Source organism: Bufo gargarizans, chromosome 4, assembly GCF_014858855.1.
Source record: "Bufo gargarizans isolate SCDJY-AF-19 chromosome 4, ASM1485885v1, whole genome shotgun sequence".
In the NCBI taxonomy this organism is placed as follows: Eukaryota; Metazoa; Chordata; class Amphibia; order Anura; family Bufonidae; genus Bufo; species Bufo gargarizans.
In genome coordinates this window covers 497,132,737-497,145,443 of record NC_058083.1, presented here as the reverse complement: position 1 = coordinate 497,145,443, position 12,707 = coordinate 497,132,737, and the positions used below count along the sequence as shown (strand labels likewise).

The window sequence follows — 12,707 nt, the reverse complement described above, 5'->3', positions numbered from 1 at the left end:
TTTTTGATTTTTACTTTTTTCTTTTCTTTTTGTTCCAGAACATCAGGGACAACAGAGACGCACTAGACCTCTCTGTTTCTCCCGGGGTCGAGCTGCGCCAGTGCCGGTCATCCGCACTGCTGCCTCCCCCACAGAAGGCAAGGTGGATCAGGGCAGCCCAGCTCCCCTACATCCCGCCAGCACAAGGGTCGCCCGCACGCCAAGTCCCTCTTCCAGCGTCCTGCCACTACGGTGCCAGTAGCTGAAGGGGCGACCCTGCTGGAACGGACCGAGGGTGAAGACGGCTATGGTGAGAGATTGGCTTCTCCAGCCCTACGTCCCCCCCCCCCCCCTCACCCTCACCCTCACCCCACCCCGGTCTCCTGCGTGCCTGACCCCCATACTGACAGGGCCTCTGGACCCTTTTGTCCCTGCTAGCCCTAGGCTGGCCCTGGCTGCCACAGGGCGACATTCTGCTCCCATAGGACATTGGCACCCTTCTTCCTGCAAGAAGAATGCCTGGGGAGCTGCAGAGGTTCGCACCTAGCTGCCCCTGACGTAGGGGTTAGGCAGGCTTCCCACCCTCACAGACCCGGTCTCAGGGTCCCCCTCCCTCTTACCGGCCACTGCTTCAGGGCCAGAGGGCCCGCGCCTTGCTGCCCCTGACCCATCACGGGCACCGGTCCGGTCAGCACTAATATATCCGGTGCGGCCGGGCGCCGCAAAAGATTTTAGGCTCCGCGGCGGTCCGCCATTCCAGGCCCCCTTACTTCCGGCCGGCGGGGTGGGCTCCCGCTGCCAGCGAACCACCATTCCGGTCCCTGTCTCTTCCGGCCGGCCGGGTGGGCTCCCGCGCCGGCAAACCGCCATTCCGGGCCCCTGTCTCTTCTGGCCGGCGGGGTGGGCTCCCGCGGCCGGCATTGGGCTATGCCCCAGCAGGTGGCGGTCGGCGGGGCTCCGCTACTTTGGTCCCAGGCTTCGGCCTGCTGGGCCGCAATCCCGACCGGCCCGCGGGGTGGGCTCCCGCGGCCGGTTTGAAGCGCCGTTCTGCCGCAGGTCCCGGCGGTATGACGGGCCGGGCGCCGCAATTTAGCTCGCGGCCTACTAGGCCGCAATATTCTGGCCTCTGGTGGAGGGGGCGGGAACTTCTCCAGGCGCGAATTTTCCCGCCTGGAGGTTCCTCCGCCCCCAGGGGATCGCACGCCGCCCTCCAGGCCGGATCCCTGTTAACCCTTTGGGTGCAGGCCGGCTCCCAAAAAAAAAAAAATGGGTCTGTATAGTTGGCCCCCCTTTTTTTTCTCTGTCTCTCAGGGCCCCTATATGGTGGCTCCCCTTTAGCCTCAGAGGCTGAGTTTAAATAATAATAAAAAAAATAAAAAAAATAAATAATAGATCATGTTTTCTATTGGGCTGCGCTTGACGCTGCAGCCTCATCAGTAATGCTGCATGTCTGCATGACCTCTTTCCACAGGCGGCATGGTGTTGCGCTCCCAGCCTGCGTCGCTGCTAGGGCATTTCCCCTTTTAGGCGGTTTTCTTGCCTCTTCCAGGATACGGCGCTGGCCAAGTGCATTCGGCCCTCTGTAGGCAGCATTCATCATCTCTCCAGTTATGGTGCCTGCCATGTGCATCCCCCCCCCCCCCCTCCTAGGCGGGCTACTGCACTCTCCCTGGCTGGCCATGTGCATGACCCCCTTCTTAGGCGGAATGCTGCACCTTCACCGGAGACGGTGCTGGCCTTGTGCACGACCCCCTTCCATAAGCGGAACGCTGCACTCTGGATTTGCTGCCGGCCATGTGCGTGACCCCCTTCCGTGGGCGGAACGCTGCACTCACTGGATTCGCTGCCGGCCATGTGCGTGACCCCCTTCCTGGGCGGAACGCAGCACTCTCACGGGATCTGTTGCCGATCCTGTGCATGCCCCCCTTTTTTAGGCGGGATACTGCACTTTCACCGGATACGGTACTGGCTATGTGCACGACCCCCTTCCATAGGCGGAATGCTGCACTCTCGCTGATGTGCTATGATGTACTTATGTACTATGTTATTATGCTGCACTCTCGCTGATGTGCTATGATGTACTTATGTACTATGTTATTGTGCTGCACTCTCACTGGTTGCGCTGCCGGCCATTTCTTAGGCGGTATGCTGCACTCTCATTGGATTCCCTGCCGGCCTTGGGTATGCCTCCTTCCCTCAGGCAGCATACATACATCCCTCTGTCTTTGGGTGTTTCCTCGCAGGTACGTTGCTGGCCACGTGCATGTACCCCATACATGGCAGGGTGCTTGCTCTCTCGCTGGATCCGCTGTCGGCCATAGGCATGACCCCTCTTCCGTAGGCGGTGTACGCACTCTTGCTGGATTCGCTGCCAGCCAGGGGCATGCCTTCCTTCCTCAGGCGACATGCACGCGTTCTTAGTGACTGTGTTTGTCTCTCGCCAGTACGTTGCTGGCCATGTGTATGACTCCCATGCATGGCGGTGTGCTCGCACTCTCCCTGGAAGAGATGCTGGCCATGTGCTTTACCCCCTTTTTTCTGGGCGGTGTGCTACACTCTCACCGGATACATTGCTGGCCATGAGAATGGCCCTCTAACATGGGTGGAACGCTTGCACTTCCATTGGATACGGTGCTGGCCTTGTGCGTGACCACCTCTCACTTCAGAGCAGAATTTGGCACGCTCATGGGATTCACGGCTGTCCTTATATGGCTGGGCTGGACTTGTACATGTCCCCATTCATTGGCAGAGTAGTTACTCTCTCGCTGAGTTCAGTGTTGGGTGTATTATTGCACACTCCTTTAATGCTAGGATGCCCCTGTGCATGTTCCCCTTTCACTAGGTGGACCTCCTGCGTTCCTGCTGGTTTATAGGGTATGTCCTGCTTCTCTGAAGTAGGTTCGGCCTTAGGCATCACTCCCTTTTGGGACGGGTCTTTGCACTCTTGCCAACTGCAGTTGGCCAGGTACAATTTCCCCCCTTTCGGGGTGGACTGATTGCGTTCCATCGCATGCTATACTGGTTTTGTGCATAACTCCCTTTCAGGTTGCACTTTGCGATTCCGTACATGCTGTGGCGCTCTGGGACGAGCCCCCCTTTTTTCTAGGTGGGTTGGCCTTCTCGCTGCTTGCGGGGCTGCTCGTTCGTATGCCTCACCTGCTTCCTGCGGCATACCTTTGTTTCTTGGGAGACGATGCTTGCCGCCAGCCTTGCACTCGTCCCTAGGGAGTTCATTCTGTCCTCCTGACCGGACAGGCTCTATTTCTCTCTGCTGCACCGAGCTGGGTGGTGCTCATTCATTTAGTTGGCCTTTCATTCCAGGGAGTGTTCGTGGGTCCTAGATGCATGCCCTTTGCGTCCTTCTGCAGCATTGCTTCCCTGCGCAAGTGGTCACATGGTCGAGAGTGCTGTTGTCTGCGGCGCCTCTCGAATTCTTCATTGGCGCTGGCAGGACTGCGGTTCCCTTGCCTGCCGCAATTTCCTCCTCTTCGGATGCAGTGTGGTATGAGTCCTTCCTCTTGGCGCCTCTACGCTTCTGTCTGATCTGCTACCGGGTTCGGGCTGCTCTTCTCGGGACGGTCACCCAACTTCTCTTGGGTGCTGGATTACCCAGGTCCGGAGGACCTCCGCCTTGGGTTCTTCAAGGTATTCGCCTTCTGCGAGGCGGTGGACCGGGCGTCTCACAGTGTAGCGGGTTCTGCCTTTGAGCTGTCCTATGGCTTCCCTGTTGCCCACTCCTCCTCCTTTCGGTTGGAGGGTGTTATGTCGGCCTCTGTCTCGACTGCCTCTTTTTGCCGGTTTTGTTTGGCTCCCGCTCTATACAGATCACTCCGATGTGGCTTCCCGCCAGACTTCGGAGGCTGTGTTTTCACTGTCCTCCCCTCTGGGGTGAGCATGGTTGTTCCTGTGGATGGTTCTGGTGTTCCTTTTGGCCTCGTACTGTCTCCCTTGTTCACGCTGGCTGTATTAGCTGTGTGCTTGTTTACCGAGTCTACCGCGTTCTGTCCTCCCGCTGGGTGCAGATTGCGTGGCCCTTTCTAAGACGATGGTCCTGATGTAGACTTACCTTCTCGATAACTTGGGGGGACTACCTTTTCGGTTCAGATTGTCCTTTGATCCCACACAGGGGCTGTACAACGTGGTTACATCAGCATGGACTTTAGCCTGCCTTCTCCTGGCATCTGGCGGATCCTTTGGGTTCTTTCCATCTGTCCTTCTGCTCCCCCATTCGGGTGGATGCGGGTCAACGTTGTTCGAGGGCCGACGGGCTAGTTTTGTCGACCCTTCTGCCCGTGTTACTGGTCTGCGCCTGTTCTCATTGGGTTTTCGCCTGCTCGCCAGGCGACTCCAGCGGGTTCACTGCTGTCCACTCCTGGCTGTGTCTCGTCCAGGATCTGTCGTAAGACTTAGGGTTTTTTTGTCTGGGGTTCTGTGGGAAGCTGTACATTCCCCACTCTGAAGTTCTTTCCCCATGGTTCTGTCTTTTAGTTGAGGTGTCAAGTGTCGGCGCTGTTCTTCCTCTTCCAGCGTTCCCGGCCCTCTGGGCCTGCCAAGACCTTCTTCCTCGGAGTGGCTCTTTGGTTCCTCTGTACTGTCCTTCGGTACCGCCCTGGGGACTATATCCTGAGCTCTCGGCGCTCCAATCTTGCCTTCTGTCCTGTACGGTTGTGTTCCGTATCAGTCGTGTCTCTGACGGGTGCCGGCATGGCCCCCTTTTTTTGTTACGAGCTTTCTGTCTTTTCCAGGACAGGGCTGTTCTGCATCTCGTTTCTTCCTTCCTTCCTTCTGAAGGTAGTGTTGCCTTTCGCTTCAACGCCTCACCTATTTGGACGTTGTTTGGGCCTGGCTGTTTTTTACTTGGAGATCTCCGACTCTTGCAGTCGTTCGGCCTCTTGGGGTTCCAGGAGGTCTGTGCATAGGGTTGACAGACTCCAGGGTGGTTTTCCTCCGCTTGATCAGATTGGCTATTGCTGAGGTTACCGCACCTAGGGCAGGATTCTGTCTTTGGTGTCACCGTTCCTTTCACCAGAGCGGTCGGTGCCTCCTGGGCCGGAGGCATTGGGCTTCGGCCGTGCTTTTGGGCACGGCGGCCACAGGTCTGCCTTGCACGCCTTACTGAGTTCTACAGGGTGCATACTCTGACTTTGGCAGATGCTGCCTTACCCCGCCTGAGTTTACAGGCGGCGGTTCATTGATGCCTTTCGGGTGCTTCACCTTGGTGCTGTGGTCCCTCCCCCTTTTGGACTGCTTTTGAACGTCCCAAGGTCTTCTGTGTCCCCCAAGGAAACTGGGCGAGAAAACGAGATTTTTGTATAACTTACCAGTAAAATCTCTTTCTCGCTCTTTCCTTGGGGGACACAGCACCCACCCATTAATTGTTTTTTCTCTGTGCGTTTTCCGAGTTTTTGTTACCCGTTGGGTAGTTGGCTTGTTGGTTCCTTGTTGGACTTTGCCTTTTCTCACTGCTTGGACACGCAACTGGCAGTCTCTCTCTCCAGGCTGAGGGTATAGCTGTGGAGGAGGGGCTTAACAGTTTTCACTTAGTGTCACGCCTCCTATGGAGATGAGCTATACCCAAGGTCTTCTGTGTCCCCCAAGGAAAGAGCGAGAAAGAGATTTTACTGGTAAGTTATACAAAATCTCGTTTTTTACAGATGGTACAACACGCCGCTGGGGAAAATTTCAATGCCCATAAGGCTGGACAACCCTTTTAATGGGAATCTGTCACCTCCATTAAGTCCTAATGTGTACTGTAACATATGGTATTGAACACCTACTGCTGACTGCAGATCAGTCATTTGTATGTCTACATATAGCCCCATGGCCATGGAATGCACTGAGAGGACTCCTGTGCATGTGCACATAATGGAGAGTAGTCTAGAAGTCCTCTCTATGCATGCCACGGCTGGTGGTGGGCACATAGCAGGGGAATGGGGTGAATATGGATATACTGAATACTTATCTGGAGTCAGCAGCTGGTGCTCTGTTGTATTTTATAGGGTGTGCCAATTAGTAACCTTGTTCCTGATGGAATAATAACCCATGATTAGGTCTTTTATGTGAATGGAATGTTGTAGAATTACTTTTTTTTGTTTTTGTTTTTTTTACGTACTGACTGGGGTCTTGAATCTAAAATAAGGACCCCACTGGAACAGAGGAAAATGCAGCGCATGGGAAGTTGGTGGAAGCTCTCAGGGAGCTGAGAATTAATCATAGGGGAAATTACCGTCAACTCCTGGAGGAAATGCTGAGTAGTTACAGGCTAGTTAAAATGCAGGGTGAAGAGTCATCTGCTGGATCTACAGAAGCTCCTGCTCCCGACGGTGCGGCCAGCGACACAGTAACTGGAAGCCACACTGAAGTGGAGTAAAGAGATCATTGCATGAATCCTTTCCCCTTCTCACAAAGTAAATCTGTGAGGTTATGTACAGGTCAATACAACGGGGCGTTTTAATAAGCGTACCTTCCCCACAGGCCGCATCCCTGGCTTAGTTTTCCACTTCCTTTTGGCCGTCTTAATAAGCTTTCAGTGGCTGACTTCAGTAGTAGCATTACAGATGTGAGGTCTGGTGTGCATCAGGTGGAAGTTACCCTCTCCTATAGTCGCCATCCACCAGCTCCGCTGAAAACCTTCCCATGTGTCTAAATTTGTTGGTTTTATGCAGACCCGTATGTGAGTTTCCCTAGTTGCTTGCTTTTTTTTTTTTTTATATATATTATTCCCTTTACGTTTGCCCATCCTTTTAGATGCTGCTACTCTGCCATTGTTCAAGTGGGGAGTAATGGTAAACGGTGCTGGCTTTGTATCTGATGCGTCTAAATCTGTATTTGGGATGATGTGCTGATGATTTATTACACTGTTAGTAATGGCGTCCATCCTTCCTAGTTAGGTAGAGACATTTGCGGGGGCCTTTATTAAGTCACTTTTCTTATCTATGGGATTTGTATTCTGGTTTACCCTTGACTGTACTTTTTATCACTTGTAGATGGCTCTGTGTTATGCTTACTGCATTCAATAAAATAAATGCTCCAGTGGTTTAAAGTCGGACACTGTTTCTTTATTTTCATCCACGCTTCTAATTGAAGTAATCTGTCGAACAACCCATTACTGCGTAGGTATTGGGCCTCGTGCACACGACCGTATCTTGCGTCTGTGTCCACTCTGCATTTTTTTGCAGATAGCACAGGTTCCCATTTGTTTCTTTTGGTTTGCAATATAAAAAATAAAAGTTTAAAAAATTGGACCGCGCACAGATGTCGCTCATATGTCCGGTAAGCAATTTATAAAAGGTCCTATTGTGTCCGTATTGCAGGCAAGAATAGTCACTTCAAGTGATTGGATTGAGAAGGCATCCGAATTTTGCAAGTCCATGGCTTGCAGACCACGGTGTGGATAGTCGTGTGCATAAGACCTTAATGTCACCTTAGCCAGGTGATAAAACAACCAGACATTTATAGGGGTATTCATTATGACCTATCGCTTCTGGGACCCCCACCAAATCCAAGAATAAAGGGAGACTATGCCAGGCCACATGCTGTTCAGGGAACTGCATCCCCGTTCCATTTAATTGAATGGGGTTGTGCTAGAGTTCTTTGCATGGCCGATGGCTGGAAATGTCATTGTGTTGAAACACTAAAGAAGCTGAGGTGACATTCCCTGCATGTCTGACGGTTTCAGGAAGTAGGCAGGCGTAGGAATGGGAGTGGCAAGGGATCGCGTTTGAACATTACTTTTGTCTTTCTTTAGACATTGATCTGAGCAATTTTTTTAAATAATTGACCAGACTGCTTCTATTACTAGCCCTGTAGCCACTTTGTTCTGAGAATCGATGGAGGTCCTGGCAGCTGTCACCATTTAGGAAGCGTTGGCATCTCCTAGTTAAGGGTTCATTCACATGAGCGTGTTCCTTGCGGCAATCTCGCTCCACATTAGAGATTGTCTGGTCTTTTAATACTGTACGTGACTTCATTGAATAACTTCGGTAGTTGATTTTTAAAGTGGAAAAACTTGGAGACTAACTCTGCATTGGTTCCAAGGTGCCAGTCTGAACCTGAAGCAGAGTTCGGTTCCAAGTTTTAAAGTTAATTTCCACTTTAAAAATCAATTACTGAAGTTATTCTAAAAAAAAGCCTTGCACGACTTCACAAATAACTGACTTCGGCTCATCAGAGCCCATAGATTCTAATACTGTATGGAGACAGATCACCATACAGTATTAATCCGAAGTTTTATGCCGAGCGCTTCTGTAGTCCAGACCGCACAATCTTTTACACAGAGAGTGATTCCCGCAAGGGGCACACTTGTGTGACAGAGCCCTAATATGCCATCGCCTTCTGTTGGAAATCCACTTCAATCCTTTCGGTTAAGTAGGTTATGAGTTTACTGTATGAAAAAATGCTGTCAGACAACATCTAGGTTCATTAAAAACCACAGCAAAATGAGTCATGCTTTTTTGTGTTTTTTCTTTTCTGTAGGGTGCTGGCGATCTAGAAGACCCATGGTAGCCTTTCAGAACTCATATGTTTTTGGTCTGGAATAAAGGGGGAAAAACTTAAAATCACTGTTCTCTTTAATCCAACGAAGAGATTCTGGTGGAGCGTCAGCTATGTAATAATAATAAAAAAATAAAATAAAATAAACTAATGGGCAAAATGAGAAATGATTAGTATTTTGCACCATTTATCGGTTTGTTTTATAACATTGTCACACTTTAGCAGTATTTTTCTTTTTTTCTTTCGCCAGCCTCAGGATTTCTGGTCACGTCTCAGCCACATTACTCTTTAACACTTACAACTGGAGGGCCCTGCAGTGTGTTTTCTGGCCGGGCACCTTTGGTGCTAAAAGAGCATAGGAAGAAATATGATGCCTTGTGCAGTTTATTAGATGTTTCGAGGTGCATGCTGTTTTACTTTAAAAAGGTGCGGCACTTCCAAACTAAACACCACACGCATGTAAAACACTTCATTGTATGAGACATTACTTGTATGTTTTGTTTTTTTTGTTTGTTTTTTTCCTTTTAAAGGGGGGTGTAAGACCGCCAACATAGTTTCCCCCCCAAAAAAATTACCATTTACAACAGGTTTTCCCAGACACATTCTGTTGACTTACTTTAGGCTGCGGGAGCACAAGTCCTCACTTTTTGTACTGTCACAGCCGCAAGCTCTCAAACCCATCCAAGGATAGCCTCTCCACACTTCCAGGGTATTCTTTCCCCTCTCTATTATTGGTGCAGGCTTTTTTTTTTTTTTTTTTTAAGCTAAAAACCCTAGCCTCTTTTTTTTTTTTTTATATATAATGTAAATTGTGATTTTGTTTTTTTTGTTTAAGTGTTTATTTTTTATTTCTGATTTCAGCGTAAAATGGTAGCACTGTGTATTGTGGGTATAACTTTTTTTTTTTTCTTTTTTTCGGAGCTCAACTTACCAATTTGAAAGGACTATATATAAATATATACTATAAAATAATCTATTTTAAATCTTAGCAAATAATACAGAGATATTTTCATGGATTCCGTGACACTTTTTTTTTTTTTTTTTTTCATTTTCTAAGCAATGGGCATGGTACAAGAGTGGATGTTGTGAGGTACTTGAAGATTGTCTAATTCTATTTTTGCAATAACCTTGATTTATCTGTTATTTTTATTTTTTATTCCTTTAAGTTGTGCATGTCAGAAATTCTGTTTAATGCTGAACGTGGAGTAAGAAAGTATTTATCTAAAAAAATTAAAAATTAATAAAAGCTATTGGAGAAGAAACAAGGAATGTATAAATTGATTTACATGCTGTAGATGCCTTGTGATTTTTATTTTATTTTTCTTCAAGAATGTTTGGACATTTTTGTGTCGTTTTGAGCTGAGTTTTCTTTTTTCTTGTGAAATGAAGTTCGTTATTTTCCTGTAACTGTTATCTTGCTGAAATTTGGAAATATATTCACATACTGGTACACATAGATCTGCTATGCCAATTACTACTTTAATTTCCTGTCTATTCCTGTGTTTTATTGTCTTAGGATTACTGCTACCATATTTTATTTATTCACTCGATTTTAGGTCTGTAAGTTAAGTGTTCTCCATGATAATGCAGAGTTCCACTACTTGTCCATTGGCTGGGCTTTTTGGTGTTTTTTTTCTGTTTGGTTTTCCTGTTCTTTCACTTCCCACCAGTTTTCTTTGGGGGGAAAAGATTGCAGAAATCCTTGATTAAAGTGTTCACGCTGGTCCAATACTATAACTTCCCAGTACCATGTTGTGATGTTTCATACAATACAGTGAACATAACCAACTTGTTACCTTCAATAAAAGATTGGTAAAATGGCATGGTCTGTTTTTTTTTTTTTTTTTTTTACACAGTACTTCCATAAATGGGTTATTTCCAAGTTCATTAAAGGTGTATTCCCATCGCATACAATATGGGGCATATTACTAGGATATGCCCCATTGTCTGATAGCCTACAACTAGAACGGAGCTAGGTGAGCTCTGGCTGGAGGACCCTGGCTTTCCCAGGGTCCATCCACCACTAAGTGCTGCTCCCATAGAAGTGAATGGGAGCGCACCCACGGCCCCTGCTCCCATTGTTTTCTATGGGGCAGACGCACCTATGAGACAATGGGGGCATGTCCTAGCGATATGCCCCCATAGAAGGCAAAATCCCTTTTAACTCATGGACTAATCAGCCTGAGTAAAGGTACATTCATGGCTGCGGTTCAAAACCGGCATGCTCTGTTCCAGCATAAATGTCGGCTGTTGGCCAAACTGCTGCAGGTATTTGTGTTTCTGAAAGTTGTCATTTAAAGGGGTTGTCACTTCAGCAAATGGCATTTACTAATGTATTCTGATTATCCATATTGCCTCCTTTCCTTGCTTGATTCATTTTTCCCATCACATTATACAATGCCTGTTTCTGTGGTTACGACCACCCTGCAATCCAGCTGTGGTGGTTGTGCTTGCACATTATAGGAGCACTAGTCTCTCTGGTGGCTGGGACTGTGGGAGTGCACATAAGCTGGTGTTTTTTCCTATAGTGTGCAAGCATGGCCACCACTGATGGATTGCAGGGTATTCATAACCTCTAGAAATGAGCAGTGTATAATGTGATGGAAAAAAATGAATCCAGCCAGCAACGGAAACAATATGGATAATGACAACACATTAGCAAGTTCCTTGTATTAACTTCCTCTACAAGATACATGCTTTGGCAACTGTGAATGTACTCTTATTGAAGCAGAACAGGATAATACTGCTTTCACATGTCCAGCTCTAGCTGTGTAATTTCAAAAGGGGGGGGGGGCTCTTTTGAAGGCCCATTTATTAGGTTAAAATGCAGCATGAGCCGTGAGGGTCTACTCGTGATCTAACCTAATTGGAGCTGGTTGAAGTGAGAGCGGACTATTACTGTGCCTGCAGCTTCTATGAATAGGCAGGGGGCATCTGGAGGCGGCTCAAAGACCTTCCTCTTTTGTCCGGTTATGGTTTTAGATCATCCCAGAGAAACAGGTGAGATTAACCCTTCATATTATCTGCCCCCCTCATAAGCATACTTGCTTTCTGTCACATGGGTGGGGAGGGTTTTTCAGAAAAGTCAGCGGCACTATAAACCTAAAGGAGTTGTCTGTCTGGGTACAGATGTTGATTATTGGTCACTAAAAACACACTAACAAAGTTTAGTGTTTTTATTGTGCAGGTAGTGTAACAAGATATTAGATGTTTGTGATCAAACTCCTCTTTGAATAAAGTTATTTATATCAAACAGTTTAAATTTATTTAGTTTTTATCCCCTGCCCCAAGGCAGTTAACAGAGGGCGTTGTCAGTTAATTTAGAGGGAACCTGTCATACTAATGGCAGAATAAAGTTGAGACAGGTAAGATGATTTCAGCGGTCTGTCATTTAGAGGTTAAAACTAAGTGGTTGCCGAGAACCAACATCACAATCATTTCAGACTGGGCCTGGAAAAGAGTCCGGCCACCTGAGAAGTCCTGGTTATTCATAAATTCCTGCTCTCCCTGCCCACCTGCTGATGACTGACAGTCTCCTGAGTTTTCTCCCTTTCTCTCTAGGCGAGAACTGCCAATCAGCAGATGGGCGAGAGAGCAGGAGATTATGTATAACCATGACTCTTCGGTAGATTTGACTCTTTTCAAGGCCTGGGCTGCAATGATTATGATGCTGGTTCTCGGCAACAACTTTTAGCTCATGAGTGACACACCACTGAAATCAGCATTTCTGTCACTATTTTATGCTGCCCAGAGTGAGGTCAGCCTAAAGTTGATGACAGGTTCCCTTTAAAATTTGGCCCATTCCACCTTGTGCTTTAAAAATTGTTATATACTTTCCTTTAAGGTCTCATGCAGCTACAGTCAAGAAAAAAAATAACCGTAGGTTAATAATGTAGGAACACAGGGGAAGACTAGGTTAGTAGTCCATAAAGCCAAAATTGGTTATATTGCTAAGGGGTTAAAATGCATTTCTCGTACTTTTTTCTATTGGGGGACACAGACAATGGGTATAGCTTAGAGGTATTAGGAGGGACACTATGCAAATACAAAAGAGCTCCTCCTCCACCAGGAGGAACTCGGTCTTTGCTTAGTGTCTGGTGAAGGAGGTTGACACTTTTTCATTCGTCTCCCTTTTGTTATTTTTCTTCCAGCTGAGGACGTAGGTCGGCATTGCGCCTTCCTGGTCCCCCATGGAGTGCCCGCCGCCGTCTGTTAGATGTTACCAGGCTTGCCTC

The 12,707-nt window shown here is 47.9% G+C and overlaps 1 protein-coding gene across 4 annotated transcripts in view; it reads left to right on the top strand.

The window, feature by feature from the left end:
• The window catches only part of PPM1B (protein phosphatase, Mg2+/Mn2+ dependent 1B), a 51,905-nt gene extending 41,610 nt beyond the window's left edge, over positions 1 to 10,295 (top strand). For 2 of the 4 annotated variants that reach the window (XM_044289274.1, XM_044289272.1), the window contains exon 6: positions 6,119 to 7,024. In XM_044289274.1, coding sequence (XP_044145209.1) covers positions 6,119 to 6,349 — 231 coding nt within the window. In that variant the 3' untranslated portion in view covers positions 6,350 to 7,024. Of the gene's footprint in view, positions 1 to 6,093; positions 7,025 to 8,454 lie in introns of those variants that run through there. The other 2 variants (XM_044289275.1, XM_044289276.1) reach the window with 2 other exon arrangements.
• Positions 10,296 to 12,707: the final 2,412 nt, after the last annotated feature.